Raw genomic sequence first — 25,771 nt, forward strand, 5'->3', positions numbered from 1 at the left:
AAATCTTCTTTTTTTTTTTAATTATCATTATTACTCAATCTCAAGCCTCCAGCTTTATATGCTGCCACAGAAAACATGAGATATTTGCTCTGATTAGATTGTACAGGAGCTGATAAGCTCGCTACAGTAGTTAATTCCACTGTTTGATTCCTATCTGAAACTGAAGGTCAAGTGCAGTATTAGAGTACAGCCACAGCCTAGTATGTCGTTAAATGAAAACCTTCTGACTCAATTTTCCCTTTAACAACTGCAATAAATCAGAAGAGCGCCACCGCTGAGCAGAGTGTGCCTCTAACCCAGGGCCTACCCGTTGTTCCCAGCCTAGCCAGTTAGTTCAGTATTGATTCTCCATCTCGCTGTGATACCACTATAACCATCTGGCCTATGAAGCTCACAGCCCTTGCCTGAAATCCAGTGTACGCTGCCCTCGGAGGGTAGCGGGAACACCATGAGAGGAAAGTCTCAGCGCACCCTCTGGGCTCTGGACTGTAGTGCTTTCGCTAAAAACAAACAAACTCTGCCCTCAACTCATGCCCTGCTAGTCAGCCTGCTTTAGCATCTACGCCTTTCACCTTATCTCCCCTCGCCATGGCTGCTCACAAACACAGACTTTTAAACAGTCGCTATGATAAATGATTCAGTCCTCAGGCAACTTTCCAGACTGTTGGTCGTAATATTAAAATAGCAGGATATTAAAATGAAAATTATGATTGACAAAAGTATTGACAGGCTCTCAGAGAAAGGATGGATTACCATGCATGCAAACGGGGTCAGTGTCTAGAAACGCTCTGACCAAAGGGGCTTCACACCTAGATAAACTTCCCTTGGCATAGAGGTCATTATGAAAAATCTTAAAGTATCACCATATTTGACTCTGAGAAAGTAAATCATAGTATGTGTGAAATGAGTAATGGGTGTGACAGGATGCTGTAGAGCAGCGATCCCATCCAGGGGGTTTCAATCTCTCAGTGGGTCCGAATAACAAAAAACTGGAAGAATTCAAAACTTCTGTTTTAAGAATAGTTGTTTCTCTTTTTCAGATTTTGTCTCCCTCTTGAGAAATACTGGATACGTTCACCTCCTTACGCCTCTTCAGGTTGTACCCCTCACTCATGTCCAAGCTGAGGTCAAGATCTGTGTTGAAGGGTTACAAGTGGGCGTTATTTTATTTTAAGAGGTCACAAGCCAGAAAGGTTACGAACACCACTCTCATTTTACAGTCTATCAGCTCTCGGAAAGTAAGTTCAACAGCGTCACTAAGAATCCAAAAGAGGTCTTGCAATTTTATTATGAACTTAACTGTGGAAGCCTTTCTGAAATACAAAGGAAGGATAATAAAACATAATATTTCTATTCCACTGCCATACAGCTGCATATCTCTACGTGCTCGGTCAGGTTCTTCTACTTAAATGATACGATGATTATCCAGCTCAGGCTGAAGGTGTGTGCGAATGGGCTCCCACCTGTGCAGAGGTAATTACAGGTCCACTCCTTTCGACAGTCACTGGGAGCAAGAATATAACTCTAAAACTGAGGCACTGCTTAACCACACACAGACCTGCTTGATGAAGAGTAACAAACCTAAACATTCACACTCATATGCACTCATACACCCCCCAACACACACACACAGAAACACCATTCTTACAAGCACACATGCTCATGAAATTGTCCTCATTTTGAGGGATTTATTACATTCTAATAAGCATCAATGTGATTTAATACAGCAGGTAATATTTATTTTACAGAACAATTTAAGACTCCTGGAATCTGTAAAACAGCAGTGAAAATGATTCAACGTAGAAAAATATATGAAGTACCATAATCAGCATATCCCCCAACAGCAAACAAAGAAACAAAACGACTCTTTAGCTTTATCATTTACTGAGGGACACACAATCTTTGAACTGCAAGAAACTTCAGAGGTAGACCACAAGGGCTGAATAGACTCCATTCAAAATAATTCAAAAGGAATAACCCGGAAGACTTGTACAAGAATAACAATTTGTGTTTGTACACCAAAATCCAAAGATAAGTAGCACACACATTTAGTATCTATCACCTTTACATCAACAGAGAGAACTTTATGATTGTTAAATCCACCTCAATGGGTATAATTTTCAAAAGCAGAGGATCTTCCTCGATCCAACATATCTGAATGCATCTGTTATATATGTTACATAATACAACACTTATTGTTTGTATTGTCATATTACTCAAAAGTAGGAACAACCCCCCCAACACACACACACACACACAGAAAAACCTTGAAAATTTCAACTTCATTTGTGGTAAACTTGTTTCTGCAGAGTCCCAGAGTCATAGGCCCCTCAGGTGATATTATTCACTCATTGTAGTGCAATGTGTGTCATGCTGCATTTCAGTCACAGGTGTGTTCATAAGGGTGGGTTCGTGAATCCAGCCTGACGACCTGAGAATTACAATGCAAGAACACACTCCCCTTCACAAAGAGCAGAAAAAAAATCTTTAAATAAACTGAATTATGAGAAACAAATTGTGCTGTGAATTTAAAAGGCGGCGGTCAACTGTGTGGGACTGAGAGCAATAGAAGCTAACAAGCTTGCCGTAGAAGGAAATTTGGCCACAGTTTCACACAGATAGTCAAATGAACGCTGTGCTGCACTTCCTCTCTGGACAGTGTCGAGCCGGCGCGTTCACAATGCTAAACAGTAATTTGACACTGGCAGCAGTGAGAGGCTACTCAGCTTTCAGAATACATTCTAGATATCTAATAGGTAACTTCATGAAAACCCAATAATTATACATTTGTACCAAAACAACCACAGTGAAGATCCAGTGTCATCTAAACTACGCAAGGTGCATTAAGATTTTAAATCATCTGATTTTGTTGTGAAAACCTATTTCAGCATTGGTGCATTACACGATCGAAATCATTTCTCCTGCTGGAAAATAACAGCTTGATTCCATTGTGCTGGTTCAAAATGTATCGCATTTCAGAAAAATATCAGATTGCAAACAGGTGCTTTGACTGCATCCTGGTCTGTTGCTGTTTTGTTTTGGTTGCTGTTGCTCACTGTCTTGCCGCCTCTGCGTCTCTCTCGAAGGCCCTGTTGTCATAGTGATGCTGTTGTCTCTCTGGGTCAGGGCTCGCTGGGTCAGTCAACGGGACTTCGTAAATGGGTTCTCCTCCTGTCACTGTGATCACAGTGGCATCTGGTGGCGATTCAACGGAAATGTTCTCTTTTCCCTCGTCCTCAACGCCCAGGGCCTTCAGGATGTCGCACTTACACATGGGGCAGGTCCTCCTCTCCAGCAGCCAGGGCTCAATGCAGGCTTTGTGGAAGATGTGGTCACACGTTAGCACTGTCACCACTTCACCTGCCTTGTAGGATTCAATACACACCGCACACATGTGGGACTCAGAGGTCGTTTCCTCATCGCCTCTCTTGAGCGTGCGGACTTGTAGGCGCCCGATCGCCTTCTTAGCCTCAGATTTCAGCCTCCTCTCCATGCGCCTGTGCATGTTCAGAGTGTAGAGACGATTTGCAGAGATAAACACAAAGTAGGCGATCGAGGCTGCTGTGACAATGAAGAAGGCGATAGACAGGAAGTAAAGCCAGTAGGTGTCCATCCACGGCCCGTGAGGACTGCCAACAATGATGGACATCTCAACATCTGTCCCATTCTTAACCAGTTTGACAATCTCCATACCCGGAGTGTTGCCAATCATGATAGCCACAATATCTATCACATCTGGATGTGACATCTGAGTGGTGCTGTTGCCACTGCTATCCACATTATACACCACCACGGCAGCTGCCCCTTGGCGTTTGGCTGCACGGATCTTCTCACTGAAGGTACAGTTGCCCCTTTTAACCAAGGCTATCCAAGGCGGTGAGCTGGAATTGCGGTTGTAGATGGGACCTGGGCCACAGCCCTTGGGGTCTCCCTTGGGAAGTGTAACAATGCCCTCTGCATCCCCCAGGGGAGAGTTGCGACCATACACCCCACACTCACAAATTTTTGTCTCTGGCGCATTGCTGCCGTTAACATAGTTTATTTCAACCGTGGCTGTCCAAAACACGAAGGCAGCTGAATGGTGAACAAGTCCTGACAAACACAGCAAAAGCAGACAGTGTTGACTCTTCTTACCCATGGTAACGCTCCTCTAACAACAACAGGAAGCACTCTGTTAGCCTCTTTAGCTTCTTTTTAAACTCCTTTGTTGGTCCCAGTTCCTGGTTTACTTGAACCACAGCGATCTGAATACAGCTGCAGTTCCTCCCAACCTGCTGTCTACCGTAATCCGATATGAGCCTTTGGTAACATAACACGAGCTGTGCGTCAGCCACTCACCTCTCGTTATCTTCCTGAACCTTGAACACTCCTCACAGAGGGCAGGGTGCTGGTATTCAACAAGTTGAAGTACACAAAACACACAGACCTGTGCTGTTACGAGAGCCAAGGAACAGCAAAAGGGCAGGCAAGGAGCGATAAGCAAATGAAAAGAACAGTTTTGTGGACTTAGGTCCGGAACACCGAGTGATCTTGTGAAACTAACAAAAGCTGCTGACTTTTCCCTGTGCAATGATGAGCAGAGCAACTGAACAAGTTTTTCTTGTTTGGCCTGTTTCCTTCCCCTATTTCTATAAGTGACATCAATGTTATGAAAAGCAACTACCCCTTTACCTTGTGAATATTCACTCTGAAAAGACAAGTGCAATCTGCTTCCACTACACATTTTAACTTACACAGACACAGTACAAATGTATCCTTTAAATCCTACACAACGTGCATATATTTATATACTCAAGGTTTCCCCTGTATTCAAATATCTAGAAGCACTTCAATGTCTTCAATCCAGCTACAATGCCGGTGACAACTGAGATGGAACAGGACATTGTCAAGTTTCCATTGTATCCTCTTACACACAAGTGAAAGCACACACACACTGAGAGACAGAGGCTTCCGATGACAAATGAGACGGAGAGCTTTCTTGTCAAGCTATTTTAACTCAGTTCCCCAACACAAACTGCAGTACGCAGGTCTCTGCAGAATGTGCTATTAAATCATTAATCTCACTGGGATAAGGAAAAAGAAATCTGTAAATAAAAGAGAGTCTGGTATTTATTCTTAAAACAGCAGCGGCTCACAGTCCTTGATAACAAGAACAATGGTGCAACTATGACCCTTAAATTCCTGAAACTCACATAATTACACAGCAGAGAGCAAAGCACAGTGTGAACTTCAAGAATGAAATATATATATATGTTAACTCCAGAAAGAAAAAATCTGCTTTGTTTCACTCTATAAAATATATATATATGTATATGTTGGTGTGCATTTAGAAATCACATTTTCAACATGTCCTCGGAGACTTTCTGCTCCAATACTGACATCTACTGGTGAGAAAAGGGTCTGCTCAGAGACAATATCAAACTGCTGCATCAAAACACTGTGAACAATACTAGCTGATATGACTCTGGATCGGAAGTGCACGCCATGAATACAGATTATTTTATCCAAAAAGATGTTTTGTGATTTCAGTTGCACTCCACCATTAAAGAAGTCACCTCATTCTGGCTGATTCACTCTTGAAAGAATCAATATGATGTCATTAAATAATCCTATGAATAAATATGACAAATTCATCTTCAAGTAATGAAAAGTGGCATTAGGATATGAAATAAAACGGTTAGTGGGGGAAATAAAACTAAACTTCAATAAAATGCATGACATAAATGTGAGCCGAGTTTAATTTTATCTCACAATTTCATAGCTAATCCACATATTTTTGTCTGATTTTATGTTTTTTTTTTCTTGGTCAGAAACGTTAAGTCTCCCGCACAGCTACACATTTCCTTTTTTTGTCAAGGAGTCAAACTACAAGATGACTCACAAAGTTTAAAAAACAGAAAACCTTATTATCCATTTGCACCACACGGGGGCGCCATTGACTCATCGTTGTCCCTTATTTAAAAGAAAAAAAAAACAACAACCGGAGACTGACTTTAGCTGACATGTCGGGCCCATCTTTTCATTTCTTTCTTTATTTGTAAATAAAATAACTGCCAGTCTTTACGACACTCAGTGCTCGGTGCTTTGCATTCATACAACCTGCTCGGCCTACGTGGTTCACACAAACGCGACAGTTTAGTGCGAATGAAATAAAACTGAGCAGAGCAACTTACCACGCGTCCCACGGCTCCGTCCCTGCACTGACGACACAGCACGCTGTCTCGAGGTGTGCCTGTGTTTTCCTGCTTTGTGGATTTTAGGGGTGGTGGTGGTGGGGGGACATCGGGGCATGTCCAAACAAGCCCGACACCCCGTCACTCCGCACACACCTGTCACACACATCCACCTGTCAGGGTCCTGTTAAGTCGCTTTAGTTGTAAAATGAGTGAGTGAATAACTTATGGCGTAGGCTGGTTTGGATATCTACGCAATGTAGCAAAGCACAGGGTCATATTTATAACTTTTATCATATGATGTTATATAAGAATTAAGATCTACATTGACATAGGTCCGCGGATGGAGACTGAGGAGCGGATGCAGCCTCCGACGCCGTACTTAGTCCAGATTTGAAACGATTGGAGGCCTTTTTGTCTCATGTTATCGGCCCGCAGTCTGCGCCCAGACTGAGGCGTGTGTGATCTCTAACTCCTCACACTTCCACTGATGTTCACGAGGAAAGCTGAACTGTGAGCTACCTTTCCTTTTGGCGTCAGACTTTATATTGTAGCTCCAAAGGTGAAGCTTAATAGTTTTAATTTTAATTGTAAATTTGGGTTGTGTGTTTGTTAGCAGAAAATCATTTTTCCGCCTTTAAAGATGTGATAGGAATGTGTTAAAGTGGCTTTATGTTGAATTACCCCACCTCCTCCTCCTCCTCCAAATAAGCCCCAGGCTGCAGGTCGGTTCAGCTCGAGTGGAACGACTCGCAACTCGTGACCCCCCTCCCCATTCTTGGGGCCAGGCCTTAAGAGATGCTTTCTCCCCATAACTACCTCTCTTTCTTTGCAGCTTTTAGTCGTAGTGTTAGATGCTCCAGCGTTTACGAGAAGTTTGAGCCCACATTTGATCTCTGCAAGCTTGTAGGACTTGATGACTGCCTGGAATAATTCCTATTAATTTTCTGACCCAAATGGCCACGAATAAGGTTGCAGCTGTGCAGAAAAAGAAGAGGAAAGACTTCATACCTTATTTTCTAGGATTTGTGATATTTTTGTATTGCACGGTCCACCTTGTGTCATTCACAGCAAAAACAACTCAGGAGACCCACTCAGCCAGGGTGCGCCGGGCTCTTGGTAAGAAAATCACATGTGGAAATCATTTGTATGTGATTTTCTTTTTGTTTCTTCTCATAGTCTAATGTTTTGAAATCTCCCACAATATTCCTCCACAATGTGTTTCTTTTATCAGTTTAATCTGTTTAGGGTGTCATTATACGCAAATGTCATGGTTCATTTACAGTAAGTGTGGGTGTGTGAATCAATTGCGTGGCCCAGCAGCTGTGACAGTTGTTTGCTCTACTAACCATCATGTCCTATTGGCATGAAATCCCGTGTAAGTGCCATGGAGAGTTCAAATTATCTCGGCCGGCGCAGAACTAAAGCATCAGTGTTGTTGTTGTTGTTGTTGCTGAGGATTTGACGAGATTTTTGTCAGTGATGTTGCTGGGTTGTGTGTGTGTGTGTGTGTCCTGCCGTTTCAGAGAATGAGACGGAGTGCATCTCGCCACAGTCCTCTGAGTTTCCCGACGGCTTCTTCACGGTGCAGGAGAGGAAGGATGGAGGACTCGTTATTTACTTCATGCTTATTTTCTACATGCTGTTGGCCGTCTCGGTAGTCTGCGACGATTACTTTCTGCCGTCGTTAGAAGTGATCAGTGAACGTAAGTGACGTGTGTGCTTCACATGAACCGGCTGGGTGGGTAAATCATGTTACAGCTGCGGGTTTATTTTGGCTTATTTCATATCACAACAGCCAACAGGACTTGTAAGAATACCTACATATGTGGAGATATTATGTAAAAGTGTACACATATAATTGAAACGTTTTTTTAGTTTGTGTTTAAATTACTAGAAGTAACTTTTACCAGGGTGTGGTTGTGGAGTTTCCTCTCCATGTTTCTGCTTTTGTTTTAGATGGGGATGTTTGTTCAATTAAACCGACTTAACTAACTTAACTGTTGCTCAGCTAAATTAATAAGCATTAATGAAATGTGAACACAACTGATAAACTTACAGGCAGTGGATAGATGCACTATAGAGACAAAAGTATTGGGGCACCTGACCATAACACCAAAAGAGACTTTAATGGCGTCACATTCTAAACACACAGACAGCTTTGCAGCTACAACAGCTTCCACTCTTCTGTGAAGGCTTTCCACAACAAGTTGGAGTGTGTCTGTGGGAATTTGTGCCCATTCATGCAGTAGAGCATTTGTGAGGTCAGGCACTGATGTTGGACCAAAAGGCCTGACTCACAGTCTCTGTTCCAGTTCATCCCAAAGGTGTTGGATGGGGTTGAGGTCAGGGCTCTGTGTGGGCCAGTCAAGTTCTTCCACACCAAACTCATCCAACCATGTCTTTATGGAGCTTTGCTTTGTGCACTGGGCCACAGTCATGCTGGAATAGAAAAGGGCCTTCAACAAACTGTTAACCCATAACATTGTCCAAAATGTCTTGGTATGCTGAATCATTAAGATTTCCCTTCACTGGAAGTCAGGGGCCGAGCCCATCCTCTGAAAACAGCCCCATAAAGAGGTGTGACTGGATACTTTTGTCTTTATAGTGTGACATACATAGCTTTTGTAATTTGTAGTGTTGTTGAATTGGATTATGAAACATCAGATTTGTATTATTTTGTACACAGCATGTTAATTGTCATGTATTCTTGATGTTTCGTGCGTCCCTCTCTCTCAGGTCTGGGACTGTCTCAGGATGTAGCAGGAGCCACGTTTATGGCAGCTGGGAGTTCTGCACCTGAACTGGTCACAGCCTTTCTGGGTAATCATGCATTTGTATTAGAATAATTACAAGCAGCTATGATGATGATGCTGACAACCAAGCATGATCACCACTGTCACTGTGTCCCTTCCCAAAGCTGCTGGACTGTTACTCCACAGCCATATGGGAACAGAGAGGCACTGTGGCCTTATTGGGAGAATATCTTTCCTCTCAGCACTTTGTTGTGCTCACGTTTCCTCTTGTTCATCACAAACGCTTCCACATTTTCCCTCTTCTCAATGTTAAGATGTGCTTCTCATGTGTGTTAGGTGTGTTTGTGACAAAGGGAGACATTGGGGTCAGCACCATCGTGGGATCAGCAGTCTACAACCTGCTAGGAATCTGTGCTGCATGTGGTCTCTTGGCCTCTATGGTACATTCTGACACCTTTACACAATGACAATAATCAGACAAAGATTACCCTCCCACTAACCACCTGTACATAAAAACAATACCTTCACTGGGTCAAAGAGGGGAAGTCATTGTATGCATTTTCCTGTATGAGCTGTAAACCATTTATCTTTGTTTGCTTTTACAGGCTGGGAGACTCACCTGTTGGCCACTGTTCAGGGACTGCCTGGCATATGGCATCAGTGTCGCCGCTGTGATTGCCATCATTTCCGATAACAAGGTGTACTGGTGAGCTTGTGCATTTACTAACTCAGCATCAGGGTGTGTTGAAATGTTCCCCTGATCTGACACCACCTACATATAAGGTAGCTATAAAAGACAAAGTTAGATCCATCTGTTTACGGCATTGTGTAACACAATAAATGAAAACAGATCACAAAACAACTGTGTTGTACTGTGACTCATGGACATTTATTACAAGGGCAGTAAAGAGCAATAAATGCCTCTTAAATTCCAAACTTGACCACCATAAACACAGCTGCAGTAGCAATCCGAGTTTATGAAAGATTTCCACATATAATGGAATTAATTTGCTTAGGTAGGAAGACAGGATTAAATGACAAAGAACACAGTTTTATCACAATCAAGATGTGGCGTTTCATAAAAGCTGAGCCACAAGCTTTGTGTGAAATTAAACATTTTGATTTGAAACAATAACCACAACAGTGACGTTGATTTTGGTCATTCAAAATATATTTTAAAAATCACTTGGTTAGACGCAAAACAACTTTCGAGGTCATTTATGCCCTGCATGTGCTCTGTGGTGAATATTTTAAAGACAAGGTTCTATTTGATTAGGTGTTGCCAGAGCTTTGGACCATATTCCACACCCTTTTTCAGCAACCTGCTCACATGTTATAACATGACCAACGTCCTGTACTTCGGCCATGTGATGACAACTCAGCAACTCAGTTTCATTTCCTGAAGTACGCCATGGACAAAAGCTCCAAAAATATCATAGTAAAAGGGCCCTGCATTTAGACAACTTGCTTACTCGTGTCTGTCCCCAAGGTCAAGAATTAATCTCAATGCTCAAACTGCACATTTTGCTTCCAGGTACGACGCTGCCTGCCTGCTGCTGGTCTACGGTGTCTACATCGTGGTCCTGTGCTTTGACCTTCGCATCAGTGAGTTCGTCCTGAGGAAGCTGAGCCCTTGCTGCACCTGTCTGGGTAAAGGATCTGGCGAGAAGACGGAGAGGCAGCCTCTCATGGGCTGGAACGACGACACCAATCTGCGAGTCCACAGTCGCTCCAGAACGGACAGTGGGATCTTCCAGGACGACTCAGGATACTCTCACCTGTCCCTCAGCCTGCATGGCCTCAATGAGATTCCGGAAGGTAAAAACGCAATTTTTATTAACACAAGTTCACAGTTTTTTGAACATGACGTCTCCGCCAATATGACCCCCTGACAATGTGATACAAATGTTGTCTGATTGCATTCCATCAGAGCACAAAAGTGTTTTTGCTGTGCCGGAGAGCGACATGAAGCGGATCCTCTGGGTTCTGTCTCTGCCCATCATCACTTTGCTTTTCCTGACCACCCCTGACTGCAGGAGAAGGTTCTGGAAGAAATGGTTCGTGATAACCTTCATCATGTCGGCTGTGTGGATCTCGGGCTTCACATACATACTGGTGTGGATGGTCACTGTTGTCGGTAAGATCTTTGTGTGAACTGCACGCTCTGTGATGAGCCGTTCTTTTCCTCAGTCTTTTCAGTTGAGGCGCGGGTGAAAATCACCCTCTCACCCACAGGGTTATGAAGCCTTTGTAGATCACAAGTGTTTGAAACTTGTGAGAAAAAAATGTCTCATTTGTAGAGTAGAATCACATGTCGGTCTGCTGGCTAATTCCTGAAATGCCATTGTCCTGGAAAGTTAAGAGGGGGGCTATTGTAGCTCCAGCGGGCCATGTGCTTACCCAGCCACAGCAGGATTACAGTCCGCTTCACCCCTAAGGAAACACGGTCATGTGAGCCCTGCAAGAACAGCTTTACCCCCACCATCTACAGCACACATGTAAACTATAAAACTGACGTACGATCAGGCCGAAAGGGCAGCTTCATCATGTGACCATGATAGATCTACTGAAGTATAATGAGATTATTATCCCGTAGTCGCCAGATTGGCTCACATGAAAGGAGAGTTCAGTCTTATGAAAGGGCAGGCATGGGACCAAGCAGGTACAAACATACAGTATGTGACTGAGATTGTTTCTCTGCCTTGTTTGTAAACCAGCTGCATCATAGCGCACAATTCAGAGAACTCATGAAAGGGTGCAGTGTAACACATGCAGTGGGAATGATTCATTGGAAGTCTTGGTTCATGATAGGTGATTAACATTTGGGTAACACTGTAGCTTAAGAGTAGTTAAAAATGTTTTTTTTTTTTCCCACAATGGTCTCCAATCAGTCATCGCCATCATTGAGGACACAAGGTCACAAACCCTACTTATGTAATATTTGTGTTGTATAGTGGCATGAAAAGAAGTTTCCATTCAAGGATTACACACATTTTACATCTGTTGGCTCTTCTAAGTCTATTCTAATATGTTTGTAGACTAAAATGAAAAGCATAAAGTAGTTTTTACCAAAATCATCTTGCATCACCACATAATGTTAGGAAAAAGATTTACAGCACATGTAATTGAAAAGCTGAATAATGAATAGGGCATAAAATCTAGCTACTTTTTTGAATGCTCAAAACACTCTACAGTTACATTGGTGGCTAAGCTATAAGCTAAGTATTAAATCTTGGCTGAGCCGGACTCTGATGCTGAGTTGTTCTTGTGCTCACACAGGTGAGACCCTCAACATCCCTGATACAGTTATGGGACTTACTCTGCTTGCTGCTGGGACCAGTATACCCGACACTGTGGCCAGCGTGATGGTGGCCAGAGAAGGTAAACATCAGTGTCACATTTTATCATCTGCACCATCACCGTAGTCCTGGGTATAGTTTGAGCCCCACCATAGCAAAACATTTTGCTGAATCATCAGCCATTTTAGAAATTACAGGAATTAACCTAAATACTGAAGCTGTGTGAAAATACTTTGGCTCAGTATGTGAACATGTTTTCTGCTCATCAGGGAAAGCAGACATGGCCATGTCCAACATCGTGGGCTCTAATGTTTTTGACATGCTGTGCCTGGGCCTCCCTTGGTTTATCAAGACTGCTTTTGTGGACACCACCAACCCCGTAGAGGTCAACAGCACTGGACTGGTCTTCATTTCCTGCACGCTTCTCCTTTCCATCGTCTTCCTTTTTGTAGCCGTTCATATTAACGGGTGGAAGTTGGACTGGAAGTTGGGAATCGTTTGTCTCATCTGCTACATCCTCTTTGCCACTCTGTCCATCCTGTATGAACTGGGGATTATTGGAAATAATCCGATAAGACTGTGCAGTGACTGAGATCTGACCTCTCCTGGACTGAAGCCATAGCCTCTGAGACCCTTAACAACAGTGCAATAACAGAACAAAACAAGACAAGGATCCAGGGTCCCTCTCACGTACTTCTAAAGAAGATGAAAAGGATGATCTCTTTTAGTAATTTATATATTTAATTAAACCAAAGGGAGGAATGTACCAAAGATCATCCTCTTGTGTGCATGTCAGCCCAGACTTCTCAAGACCCGCCATCAAGTCGACAGGTCTCCTGTCTTACTCAAAGACCTATATAGAGAAAATGTGTCATCACAGGACTAACTGCAGAGTTCAGATAAATCCAGAACTGACAAGTCAGAGTCAAGTAATAAAAGTGTCAACTATATTCATGTGGCCTTGTCCTCCTTTTCAGGTCAGTGGTCAAGTTAAAAGACAACAAAAAAAAAAGAGAGGGCACTAAGTACACAACTTTGATAACCTTTTACAAGCAAGTCCTTATTGTCTGCAAAGAGGATGGTGTAAAGAGTCACAAGCAGCAAACTTTCCACTCCTCTTCCATCACCTTGAATGGAAAAATTACTTCAGTTTTTGGTAGTTGTGCTTCCAGGTAACTGTAAAGCTTACCTGGACCTGAGACACCGATCTATACCAAGAATTCTAAGTGACCATCCTATTCTTTGGAATAATAATAAAAAAAACAATCTCAGATTTATGGAACTTTTATCACTTTCTGTGATTAACGTTGGTGAAATCAATGTCCATTCTATCCAGCTGCTGCCTTTGTGATTATTGTGGAATTTCCCCATTTTGAAAAGGCCACTGTATGGCACTGTTGAGCAATAATGCTTATAAAAGCAGCACCTGAGGTTCAGTTTACACAAGGTGAAGAACACTTCGAGACTTTGATCCGAGCAGGTTTTACAACCACCAGGTTTAAAAATTAAAAAGTTTATTTGTTCAAATAAACTGCCTGACAAATTCAAAAGGGTTTACAAAACAAAGATAAAAGAGCTATGTAGTATATAAACAAAAAAAACTGAAACAGTGGACACATGGAGATATGACGTAATTGTGTTTTTAAAACAAAACAAAAGATCATTGGCAAGAGGGCTGAATGTGGAAGTGTGTTAGCATGACTTCTAGAAAAGCTCTAGGCGTTGCGATCAATACGGACGTCCACCTCTCGACCGTTGATCTTGGTTCCGTTCATCATCCTGCAGGCCTTCTCAGCGCTCTCTGGAGAGTCAAATCGCACTGTTCCACAGCCCTTTGACTTTCCGTTCTCCATCTTGATCTCTGCAAACATCACCTGGCCTGCAGTAGAAAAGAAAGAGCAGTGAATGATTTCTAAAAACCAATCTCTATTTGGCTTTAATGTTCATTGACAGCTCGTGATGTAATGTCAGCAAGACTTCGAGAGGTTTTTCTGTTAAACAACAAAGATATAATTCATTGTGAGTATCTCAAGGAAATTCAATCGAATGCAACTGGACTTAGTTATTTATCTTTGAAGACGTTTCACCTCTCATCCAAGAGGCTTCATCAGTTCATGCTCGCTTGACTAGGCTGGGACTAGTCCAACTAGGTGGTGTGGAGACCCAGGTATTTAACCTCTGTGGAGGCATTCACATGGCCAGTGGTGTCATAGGCTCGTTTGGTGCCCCATTGTGCCAAATGACAGTCGTTGGGGATGGTGAAGTTGGTTTCGACTTCGTTAATGCTCTATTGTGTTATAACGACAGTCGTTAGAGTCACATGGGGTCCTTTGTGAATGGCAGTTGTTCTTAGAAGCTAAGTTGTTGAATCTCCTGGGAAGAGATGAAAGGGCAGCATTGTAAATTGGAGATAGGTGGTGTCGCAGACCTCCTCCTCTGTTGAGAGATGGTTTTTCTAATTTCACATAGATGGCTTCTTTTACTCCTCTTTCAAACCATCCATCCTCTCTGTCCAAGATGTGAACATTGTTGTCCTCAAAGGAGTGAGCTTTCTCCTTCAGGTGTAGGTAGACGGTAGACTCATTGCATTGGACAGCGTACACCAGATTGCTTTTCTGAGTGTGTGGTTTTCTGTGTTTGGGATGTACTAGTCTCTGTCTGAGTGTGTTGCTGGGTTTGAAATACACAGGGATACGGTGCTTGCTGAAGATCCTCCTGAGTTTTTCCTGATACCCCAGATAGATATGGGATGACTATGTTATTTCTTTTGTCCTGTTTTTCCTCCTCAACCACCTTGGTGGTGTTCTTCCTGGAACCAGCTGCAGTTTTCACAAAGGTCCAACTGGGATAACCACACGTTTTGAGGCCTGAAGCCTCTTGGATGAGAGGTGAAACGTCTTCAAAGACAAATAACTAAGTCCAGTTGCATTCGATTGAATTTCCTTGAGATAACCATGACCTGGATGAATGAGAATATTCACAGGCTTCATAGTGAGTAATTCTTACAAAGCAAAAGACTTACCACAGTGACTGAACTTTTCTTTCAGCTTCTGCCATGTGAGGTCATAGGACAGCTGCAACACAGAAATCAGAGGCTCAGTCAACAGAACATATCTGAGGCTACACAAAACCCCCACAAGATGCAGATCAAAAGATGAGTCCATCAATAAAGCATTCAGTATAAATTCGGCTAATTCAACTGAACGAAGAGAGTTAGAAGGGTGAGTGAGCGCGATCACCCACGATTTGTGAAACTGGATCATATTTTATGGAGAAAATGTTTTCCGAGTTCCCTTTAGTTGGTGCTAAAGTGACCCTTAACCACTGCCAATTGTAGCTGCTGCTAGCTAGTTAGCTCAGTTAGCAGTGTAGCTCGCTGACTCTGCCCAGACCTGACTGGGACATGGGAAATGTTGGTGTGTAAGCAGCCTGACATCTGGCATTATGACAGAAGCAAAGGTGCTAAACATCCTCTTTAGCACCTTTGCTTCTGTCATGATGTCAGAAGCAAAGGTGCTTCTGTTGTTTGACGGCAGAAGCTAAGAAAGGAAAAAGACGGAGCAAGAGGCAAGTAAATATCAGGTTTGCTTATAGTCGTCAGCGAGAGCCTTGCAAAATAAAAGTCCACCACACAGCTGCCGAGATGGCCCTCTGGACTAATGTATTATGTCTTGCGTTGTTGCTCTTGCTTGATGTTTAGCTGTGTTCTTAAAGTTGTCAGCTTGCTAGTTTTTGATAATGTAATCGTAACAACTGCTTGGGTACAAACTAAAAAAAGAAAAACGTTCTGGCATAACATTGCTTTAACAGAACCCTTCTCACATAACCAGCCCACACTTACATTTCGCACAAAGATCTGACATCCTGCTTTGGACCCAGAGCCTCGCTCAGACATGCCTCCACCCATATGGCCATAACCCCCAAAGCCACGGTTCATGTCCATTCCCGACATGCCCATCCGGTCAAAGCCTGAGCCCATTCGGTCCATCGACATATTGCCCAGTCCACCACCTGCAATTAATACACAAGCACACACACGCTAATAAAAGACAGCAATTTACATTAATGTACTGCATATTCTAATAGGGCAAGACATAGAGGTTCAAGAACCATTTAATCCTGTAATATTAATGCAATGCAAGTTTGTTATTTCTTTCTTTTTAATTGCCAAGCAACTCCACAACATTAAGTGCAAAGCAGTAACTACTGGGTGACTGACTGGGCATCTTCATGGCATCACTGCTCGGAAACAGCTGTGCCAATAACAGTTCGGCATGACAACAACAGCTGGAACATAAGACCCTTCTTCCGCATGCATGAAAGAAACACAAAGCACGACAAATCTGCAGCCAATGGGAGATGGCATAATTTTTATAATTTCATTTGGACCATGATGACATAAATAAAGAACATAAAACTTATATACCAGCATCCATCCCACACTATTTCACTTTTACTTCTGCTGTATCTCATAATATAAACTGTCAAGTCACAATGTGACACTCATAAGCATTTTAAAAAACAAAACAAAATATTTAACATAATTTAGTTAAAGAAGACAGTTGCAGAAGGCAATGAACAACTGCAACCAGTCTGGTGTGTGTAGAATTGTTTTCTACACACACCAGAACTAAGTTATTATGCTATAGCAGGCTGGTGTCATTTGCACATAATTTAATTCAAGGTAAACACAGTGGGAGGGCTGACAGCAGATACAGTAAGAGTCACTCAACTTGTAGATCAATGCAGACCGACTTACTGCTGTCCCTGCTTTAACCATGTTAAATGTAAATTCATGGCAATATAACAGTTAATTTAATAATTAACACTGCATGGCAAATTGTCTTCCACTCAGCTGTAACCACAACATCATACACATACAGGATGTCCCAGTGTAAATCACCACTGACCCTAATTTAGTATGCACCCTACACCAGAACTGATGGACCTCATCTTTCACGCACAACACAGGAGTCAAGCCAATGTTTGTACCAAGATCATCTAATTGAAGACCAGTCTCTCAAAGTAATGGGCCCCCTTACTGCTCACCTCCCTTTCAGCAAGACTTGACACTTAAAGACTTTGTGCATCACCATGATACATGAATACTCATTCCTGCTTTCACATGACTGGCTGTATAAACTAAGACTGCATAGTGACTTTCAATGATAATTTAACAAAACATCAAACTGAACCTCAAAACCGAATGCACGTCCATAGGGGAAGAACTGATATAGAAAAGATTTAGGAAAAAAAAACTTTGTGTGGAATATTTCATGTACCTAATCCAGTCCCCATGTGCCCCATGCCACCACTACCCATGCCTCCTCCAAAACCTCCACCTACAGAAGAGAATGCAAGTTGGTGCAGATTAGATCAGACCATAAGACAAAAAAATTTAACAACGGCAAACATAGAACAGCAATATAACAGAAAACAAGACTAGAAGGAACCCCCTAAACGCCCATCATTACTCAAAAGAAAAACTTGCACAAGAGCTGTCTGATGTCAGAGTATCACTTACCCATCCCTCCAAAAGAATCCCCAAATCCTCGATTCATTGGCATGTCATTGTGGCCAAAGTCTCGATCCATTCCACCCATTCCTGACCGGTACATATCTTAACAGAGAGGAAAAAAAAAAAACAAAATGTGACCTCAGACTTAGCTTAGCAACAGCCCAGGCGCATATCACTGTTTACAGTACAGCATCCTAGAACTGAACCTCATCTCTGTCCAGCAGGAGTGAATACACTCGCTTACCTCCCATCCTACCTCCCATGTCTCTTCCTCCAAAGCCGCCCATGTTGCCCATGTTATCCATGCCTCCAAAGCCCCCGCCACTCATTCCTGTCCAAAGCAGCGCAAAGTTTGAACAAAGGGCTCTAGTCTTTCACAGAGAAAACTCATTAGGAAGCAAAAACCTTACCTCCTCCGAGCCTGTTCATCCCACCACAACCTGGAGCATCCATACCTGTGGCAGAAGATGTCAGTCAAGCCGTACCAAAGTACACAACAGATAAATTATCTATGAACAGCCTGATTTACAAATACTGCACAAAGGTGCATTTGAACTCAATGTAAGTTACATCATGACACCCAGCAGTGTAAAGGTTGTGTGTTACAGCTGGTAGGAGCTCTGCCTGTATTATCTCTTTAACCCATATTAGCTATCAGACATGCATCTGATTCTCTATGATAAGTAACTGCCTATACAGACTGGTTTGCAACACCAATGAACATTTTCTGCCAAAACATAACTACAAATAGTGATATAACAGTATTTATTATTTTCTGTTTGATTGATTTAACCATCTATCAATGCCTTAGGATACCTATGTTTTGTTACTGACCAAAAATACTTGTTGTTGTATACTGACAAAAGTTATGGAAAATAAAATAGTAATTGAAAAATTGAGGGATAACTGACCTCCAGGCCCCATGGAGCCCATGCCTCCTCCACTGCTCAGACGGTTGGCATTTATAGGCTGTCCTCCTGGCCCCAGTCCCATACCAATACCACCTAAACCCCCTACACAAACAGTAAAAGAAACAGTGATTACATACCATTCAAGAATTTACACAAAGATGAATCAATAAGCAATGATACTACTGACATTTATTATAACAGTCTTATTATCATGTGCAATTTGTTCCCAGAGGCTCATCATAACACTGGCAATGTCAGTGCTGTACACAGATCACTGAGTTTATTACTATGGATATGAGTTAGATATCACCGACAGTGTACTCACGTGGTAACTGAGGTGTTTTTTCTACCTGACGGAAATCATCAGGGGGAAGAGATTTTTCATCCTATGAAACCACAACGCAAGTTTAAGAAATACAACAGTTGTCTATATCAATCATCCTCTGCAAAACTGAAGTTGTACCATAACTAAAAACAACATACCATTTTAACATGCATCTGTCTGTCAAAGAGCATCTGTCCATTGAACATGGCTGAGTCCAGAGTCAAGAAGAAGGTCACAGAAATTTGCCAAGCATTGGTTAGTGTGCTTTTTCAACTGTATATTCTATTTCAGTGTTCAGTTATGAAGGATACATATGGCCTGCACAGCCTCCAGTGACTGCTCAAAAGTCACTGTTCCCATCCCGCGGCTCTTGCCATCTTTATCCTCTTTAACATCTGCTCGTTTCACCACGCCTGCCATGCCAAACACCTCCTTTAACTTCTTCCAGCCCACCTTGAAATCCAGCTGTAAAACAACAAACAGACACCACCATTTTTAATTGTCATGAATGACTAACCCGAACTATATTAAGAAATTGTTTTTCATTGTATCCTCACATTTGCCACAAACACTGTGCTGCCCAGTCTTCCGGCCTGCAGTGCGTGGATGACGTCGGGTGGAATGTTGGGGTTGTTGGCAATGGAAGGTGGGATGTTCATCCCACCGGGCCCCATGTCCTGCCCACGACCTCCCAGTTGACCTCCTCCCATACGCTGCAGCACACGCCGAGCATGTTCCCCATCAGGGTCCTTCAATAAGAAACACATGAAAACTTACTTCTGAAATGTGAAACCAAGAAAGTCTAGATAACCATGAACAATCACCATGTGTTGAACAACAAATAATAGCATATAATAAGGGACAAAAAAATTCCACACTTAGTAATGTTATCTGGTGTCCATTATATTTTCTGTTCCACTTAGAAATACTAAATAATATAACTAAATAACTGACAAATATTTCATTTTATAGTAGCAAGGTGACCGATGTTTGTGTTGGGATCATTTATGTTTTGAAATCTGCACCACAATAGTAGTAAGGCTGTTAAAAAAAAAAAAAAAAAAAAAGACACTTAATATCTGCTGCTGCTCTGAGGAAAAATGCATTTAAAATAGTGTAATACTTAAGAGCAGAAAGTGCAATTTTTTTTTATTTATTTCTAGAAACCAAAAGAAGCAGCTGTTTCAGAAGATTACAATATAATCCAACTTTTCACCAGAGCATAATTTGTTCTCACCTCCTTGATGTTGAGTGGCCTTCCGCTCAAGTCATGCTTATTCATAGTTTCTATCGCCTTCTTCACAAACTCTTCATCTTTGAACTCCACCACACTGTGAATTAAGGAAACAGAGGCATCAGATGAGTCCATGCAAGTTCAAAAGAGGGGAGAAAAAAAGAGAGAGAGAAAGAAAGTAAGACAGTTTCTTACCCACAACCCTAACCAGGAGGCATCATAAGAGGCCAGGTAGCACACACATCCACAGACGAGGGAGTGAATAAAGTACAGTTAGAATCAAGACAAAGCACAAGCACATTATAAATCTAATCAATCAACATGCTTTTAGTATCTTCTATAGTGCATGTTGGCCATGTTTTGCCCACTGGCTTGAGCCAGCAGGTTTTTAGTTGTGTTTAAGTAAGTTTAAGGCAAACGAGATTAAAACACTAATAACAGCAACATTTAAAATCAATATTTCACAAAAATAAAAAGATATGTTTCAGTAAAAACATGTATCATCAGTAGATACCTATGCATAGTAATTTAACTGAAACGCTGCATTGTTTTGAACTGGACACAAACACCAAGGTGGAAAATGGAAAAAAAATGCATTTACAAATTTATTCAGTACATGTTTTTAGAATTAAATAGCTCTATCACACCAATAAAGAAAAATCATGTGGTTCACCTTTGCATCTATTATATGCATTACTGCAATTTAGCACGAGAACATAATAATAAAAGACATTACAGGATCTTTCAAGACTGTTTGTTCCTTTGAAAAGAGAGAGCTGTGTCATATAACGGAATTGTAAAATAAGATTTTGAGACATGAGGGTCAATCAATAAGACAAATCACACAACCCACATTTCCCTTTGGAAAATGGCCAAACAAACAAACTTTAACACCAATTGAAATGACAACAACAAAAGCAAAAGTGTACTCTTAGATGAATTCATTAGGCTACTTTTCCAAAATCAACAGGACATCTCCCTTTCAAATGAATATCAATCATTGGCCATCTATCAGGCTCTAAACACAACCTACAGTATCTCCAGTTCAGTAACTTGTGAGACCCAAAGGATCAGAACCTAAAAGAGCACTTGATTAATGATAGCCTGCTGAGGGCATTTTAAACCTCGTGCAGCAAATTGGCCACATCACTTACCCTTGACTTTCCTTCTGCATCCTTAAAGAGCTCCACGTATGTAACCTCACCAACTACATGAGACATACAAAGGAAAAATACCAAAAGAACAAAGGAATTTAAGTCACCAAGTCTTCAAGTCGCCGTTGGCCTTGGCAATGCCGCTACAGATGGAAATGTCCCATTAATGATCAACAGTCAGCCCAGACCAACATCCCACCAGACAACACCATGCCTTTCTGGGCAGTGACTGAGACACCCAAAGGCCAAGGCCAGAGAGAAACACAGCTACATTAAACCTGGGAAATTCAAAAGACTTCAACATGATCAGTTTGTCAACAGATTCCATTCATAGCAGTTGAAAGTTTTAAGCTGTCCTTGGACCTTTCAAAAGGCATCTTAAGACCCCAATAATTCAGAAAGTAAAACATTACAAAATTTCATTCATATAATCAAGATTCACCTTGCAACAGATGCAACAAAATCATTCAACAATCAATTCTACTAAAGGTTTGAGGTTACATGTTGGAGCTGACAATGCCATAAAACAAGTGACAATTTAACTAAGTACATCTTCCTTTTCTCACAGACATATCAGCCCAAACTAAATTGGTGTCCATCCAAAAGAAATTTAATGAATCTCCAATAACCTAATATCACACTATGTTGGTTCCCTACTATCTGCACTAAGTACATCCAGAGAAAGCTACAAACTACTTGACTACTGGTAGAAGCAGGATGCTCCATCTGGTAACGAAGGAAAAAGGGTCAAGAACTTCTAATCAGCTGAAGAGCTAGAGAGAAGGGGAGACACCATCCCATCACTGGGAACATTACCTTTTTCACGCATTAGATCTTTAATTGCCTGCCACTTCATATCATAGGGGATATTGCTGATGAACACCCGGTTTCTGTGAGCACCCTTCTTTTCTCCACCATGTTTGTCTTTGTAGGGGTGGTACCGGTTTCCTCTTCTACTCCCAGAGGACTTCTCTTTAGCATCATGCTTCTCTTTGGGGGGCTTAGTTTCTTCAGCATCCCTACAAAATGCACAAAGTTGCACATCAGAGGACAGCCCATCTCAGAACCTGCAAAGTAGTCTGCATTAAGATTAATTAATTTTAAACTTTGATACAGTTCTGATTTAAAAAAGGTGTAGCACAGCCAACATAAAAAAAGTCCTAAATATGCAAAGAATACCACCCGCCTTTAGGGAAAACAGTGAAAAAACGTTATCTAGTAATCTAAACATTACTATATTTCTATACAGAAGTGTCAGTGGTTAAGGGACATCTTTGTATTCCGTTGAGTGTAAAGGACGATTATATTGCAAACAATTTGCTTTTTCCCCCAGCAGTAGAGTAGTTCATGAAATTCAGCATACAGTTGAATACCCATTTGCCTGTCAGAAGAACTGGTTCTGCTAGAATTTCATATTTATGTAAATTTAAAGGCATTTATCAAAGGAGTTGGTCTGCTGAATCAACTGCCATCTGTTGTGAGGCTGTGAGGCGCATAGAACATACTACGTTAGCGAGATTAGCTTATAATCAACACCATTTTACAGTCCAGCATCCAGGAGCCATATGCAGCTAACTTCACTTAAGTGTTAGCCTGGCACAGTGAAACATAACAGATGGCTAACGTTACAGCTGAGTTGAGGGTAACGTGGTTGCTATGGCGAGCTCGTTATGTCTTCTGGGATCAAGTAAAACCTATTTGATTTGTCCAACTAAGCTGGTTTGTCAAAAGAAATGAGCTTTATGTAACTTCACGATTCAACAAAAGCTGAATTTCAGAATCGTATGCTCTCGTTAGCAAAACACGGCAGAGATTAGCACCAGGTAAAGGCTGACCCATTTAACAATAATTAGCTTTAACGTTAGCGCAAGAGTGCACAGTTTCCAAACTCCATGAAGAAATTGTCTGGCTGTAGGCATGCTTTTGCCATCACGTTTACTACTAACCTAACGTGTGTCATGTTGGTACTTTTTACGGTGCTTCATAACAAAGGTTATATGCTTCAGGCTAACAATAGCTGGCACCACTGGACTCCATTTTAGCTAAGCTAGCCGACGGCTGCACAGACGGGACGGGCAGGACAATACATAATTCTTACTCACGTTTTCACGCCGTTGGGCGTTTCTTCAAACGTCTCCTCAGTGTCGGACTTTACGGACGCGGAAGATTCCTCTTGCTTTGGCTCATCATCAACAGTTGCAACATCTGCCATGTTGAGGTGTCTCCTGCTCCACTCAACGCAAGATGCCCCCGTCGCTACGCAGTTCAAAATGTGCAATGGAAATTCTGCCTCTTCTTCTCCGGGCTTTTTAGCGGAATGCAGTGTGAACTTTTCAGTGCACACCACCACCTACCGCACCGGACTCCGTAGAACAAGATCCAGTGGAGAACTGCGAGATGTTGCTAGGCAGCCTGGGTGAATGTCAGAGTCGAGGGAATTGGGGAATTAAATAAATAAAATGTGAATATTCAAAAAGAGTCCGCTCATGATTGCTGTGAGGTTAGCGGACAGTTTTAGGGGTGAACACAGGCTAAGACAGCATGTGAGTGAGTGTAAGCAGAAAGTGACACAACACTGCTTATGGATATGTTTCTCTGAACTGTACCCAGACCCTTAGAAACCTGTGAAGACCTGTGCAACCCACTGAAGCAACTTGATCGATGCACTAGACATTAGCAATCAGTAAATCCCTGAGCACTCTGCAAATGTTACCATGCTAATGATGGAGTGCAGAATGAGCCAAGCCAATTCATCATCCCTGAAAGTATTGATTAATGCACCTTTGCTGGGGGAGTAATCTCATTTTCTTTACACAATATATTTCAACATTTGTACAGAATCTGCTCAGCAATTTTGCGCAGATCTCACCATCAAAAATACTTTTCCATATCAGATAAAAGCTGATTGTCCTGCTCCTAATTTTTAAAAGGACTCTTCTGTTCAATGGTGTTCAAACCATAGTTTTATGCTTCTCAACAAGTATAATTTATACACATACACATTTACATCCACGCAGTAAATCAGTAAATTAAAGCAAGTGATGGGGAGGGGGGATAAGCAAATGGCCAGTTGTTTTAGTGCCAGGCTCATTTTAATCGTTTCATCCAGGCACTACTGCTCTATTTAAAACCAATTTGCACTACATCTGCATAGTCCAGATCGTGTATGTGCAGTGAGCCTCTCTGAGCCAGATGTTTGCTATGCTTTGTGAAAGTGTTGGATTCCTATATGGATATTTCTGCTTAGGTTTCTACATGCTATACTGACAAATGCAACAACTGGTGTCGTCTCACTTCTGAAAATGTTACCACTGAAAAGTCAGGCGTGATGAGGGACAGATTTCAACAAGTTTCAGTTATGACTATGAATAAAGTTGACCTATAGCATCAGTGAAGTTAACCTTTAACTGTAGCACAGTACAAAGAGAAAAATCAGGTCAATAAACTGATAATACATTTCTATGACAGCTAGATGTCTTCATGGCATGCATCTCAAAGATTAATTCTCCGCAACTGATATTAAGATGCCTTAATTCCATAACTTGTGTCCACTAACAAGGAGTGGTTAGTCAACCTAAGTTAGTGCAAATCACACAACACAACATCAGGTTGCCTTCATAAAAAACAAATAAAGACACAATCAGAAATCTTTAAAGTTTTTCAAGCACCACTATGGTCAAAGAGAAAACCCACAGTTATCCTTAAAATCATTTATTGTATATGTCTGTTATCACAAGCTCAGTGAAGACTTCAAGCCTCTGACCACATTCAGACATGTAGAAACGTTAGTGATTGTTCCGTCAGTTTTATCAGTCATTAGAGCCATATTTCACTTTTCTCGTACACTATGATGCGCACAGCCACCTGGCAATAAATATGTCTTTAATAACAATATTTTAGCTTATTATATTTATTCTAAAAAATCATGGCATCGTTTTGTCAAACGTACGATGAACTCTGTGAATTTAATTAAGTTGTGAGCCCCAGAAGAATTAGTAATTGCTGCAATCAGGCTAATGGGGAGGTCTAATAAAGTATTAAAAATCTTTGCAATTTCACTGCATTTGTCTTTGTACTTTCTTGCACAGATTGTATTATCACACAGGGGTGTGGTAGTACAATCTGTACTACCTGTGTGCAGTTCCCTACCATTGGGGGGGAGGGGGGGTACCATGACAGCAGAATCATCGTTTTATAGTTCTTGATATCAGTTTTGCTCCTGACCTGTTGTTTGGCCGAGATAAAAGTCTAACAATCTTTATCCGTTTGTCCTATGGACACTGAGTGGTATTCTAATATGCTTTATGCAACAGGTTCAGACTGTCCCAGCAGTTCCTCTTCCAGTCCAAAAAGAGTCCAAAGCACATCACACACCTTGGCACAAAAGTAAAAGCACTCTTG

At 41.7% G+C, this 25,771-nt stretch overlaps 3 protein-coding genes and 1 long non-coding RNA gene across 6 annotated transcripts; 2 read left to right on the forward strand and 2 right to left on the reverse strand.

The window, feature by feature from the left end:
• Nucleotides 1-1,657: 1,657 nt before the first annotated feature.
• On the reverse strand, nt 1,658-4,578 carry rnf128a (ring finger protein 128a). Its single transcript, XM_046392648.1, has one exon. It carries the CDS (start codon nt 4,136-4,138, stop codon nt 3,053-3,055), a length of 1,086 nt encoding a protein of 361 aa, XP_046248604.1. The 5' UTR covers nt 4,139-4,578; the 3' UTR covers nt 1,658-3,052.
• A 1,782-nt stretch (nt 4,579-6,360) lies between these two features.
• Nucleotides 6,361-13,570, forward strand: slc24a5 (solute carrier family 24 member 5). 2 transcript variants are annotated; one of them, XM_046392635.1, is made up of 10 exons: nt 6,361-6,735; nt 7,245-7,292; nt 7,700-7,879; nt 8,913-8,996; nt 9,266-9,369; nt 9,535-9,635; nt 10,464-10,747; nt 10,860-11,066; nt 12,209-12,310; nt 12,498-13,570. In XM_046392635.1, the coding sequence occupies exons 3-10, from the start codon at nt 7,798-7,800 to the stop codon at nt 12,818-12,820; spliced, it is 1,287 nt and encodes a 428-aa protein (XP_046248591.1). In that variant the 5' UTR covers nt 6,361-6,735; nt 7,245-7,292; nt 7,700-7,797; the 3' UTR covers nt 12,821-13,570. The 2 variants fall into 2 exon arrangements, with proteins under 2 accessions (XP_046248591.1, XP_046248583.1); XM_046392627.1 differs by lacking the exon at nt 6,361-6,735 and having other exon boundaries at nt 6,753-7,292.
• Nucleotides 13,571-13,699: 129 nt separating this feature from the next.
• On the reverse strand, nt 13,700-23,779 carry myef2 (myelin expression factor 2). Of its 2 annotated transcripts, XM_046392606.1 has the most exons (17): nt 23,473-23,778; nt 22,187-22,389; nt 21,371-21,423; nt 20,412-20,419; nt 20,220-20,313; nt 19,540-19,731; nt 19,294-19,447; nt 19,141-19,190; nt 18,983-19,043; nt 18,658-18,759; nt 18,157-18,201; nt 17,991-18,077; nt 17,753-17,848; nt 17,511-17,570; nt 16,070-16,239; nt 15,251-15,302; nt 13,700-14,107 (listed from the first exon to the last, which is right to left on the reverse strand). In XM_046392606.1, the coding sequence occupies exons 1-17, from the start codon at nt 23,580-23,582 to the stop codon at nt 13,944-13,946; spliced, it is 1,701 nt and encodes a 566-aa protein (XP_046248562.1). In that variant the 5' UTR covers nt 23,583-23,778; the 3' UTR covers nt 13,700-13,943. The 2 variants fall into 2 exon arrangements, with proteins under 2 accessions (XP_046248562.1, XP_046248571.1); XM_046392615.1 differs by lacking the exon at nt 17,511-17,570 and having other exon boundaries at nt 23,473-23,779.
• LOC124061109 lies at nt 15,575-15,785 on the forward strand. The gene is made up of 2 exons (XR_006843681.1): nt 15,575-15,687; nt 15,742-15,785. It is a non-coding gene; the product is annotated as an uncharacterized LOC124061109 (long non-coding RNA).
• Nucleotides 23,780-25,771: the final 1,992 nt, after the last annotated feature.

Source organism: Scatophagus argus, chromosome 1 (genome assembly GCF_020382885.2).
Source record: "Scatophagus argus isolate fScaArg1 chromosome 1, fScaArg1.pri, whole genome shotgun sequence".
NCBI lineage: Eukaryota > Metazoa > Chordata > Actinopteri > Scatophagidae > Scatophagus > Scatophagus argus.

Coding starts and splice junctions, on each gene's coding strand:
- rnf128a (XM_046392648.1), bottom strand. CDS start 4,138: ATGGGTAAGAAGAGTCAACACTGTCTGCTTTTGCTGTGTTTGTCAGGA.
- slc24a5 (XM_046392627.1), top strand. CDS start 7,130: ATGGCCACGAATAAGGTTGCAGCTGTGCAGAAAAAGAAGAGGAAAGAC. Junction 10,748..10,859: donor CCTCAATGAGATTCCGGAAG/GTAAAAACGCAA, acceptor GCATTCCATCAG/AGCACAAAAGTGTTTTTGCT. Junction 11,067..12,208: donor GTGGATGGTCACTGTTGTCG/GTAAGATCTTTG, acceptor GTGCTCACACAG/GTGAGACCCTCAACATCCCT.
- myef2 (XM_046392606.1), bottom strand. CDS start 23,582: ATGGCAGATGTTGCAACTGTTGATGATGAGCCAAAGCAAGAGGAATCT. Junction 17,849..17,990: donor CATGGGAGGTAGGATGGGAG/GTAAGCGAGTGT, acceptor CTCTCTGTTAAG/ATATGTACCGGTCAGGAATG. Junction 17,571..17,752: donor GGATTCTTTTGGAGGGATGG/GTAAGTGATACT, acceptor TCTCTTCTGTAG/GTGGAGGTTTTGGAGGAGGC.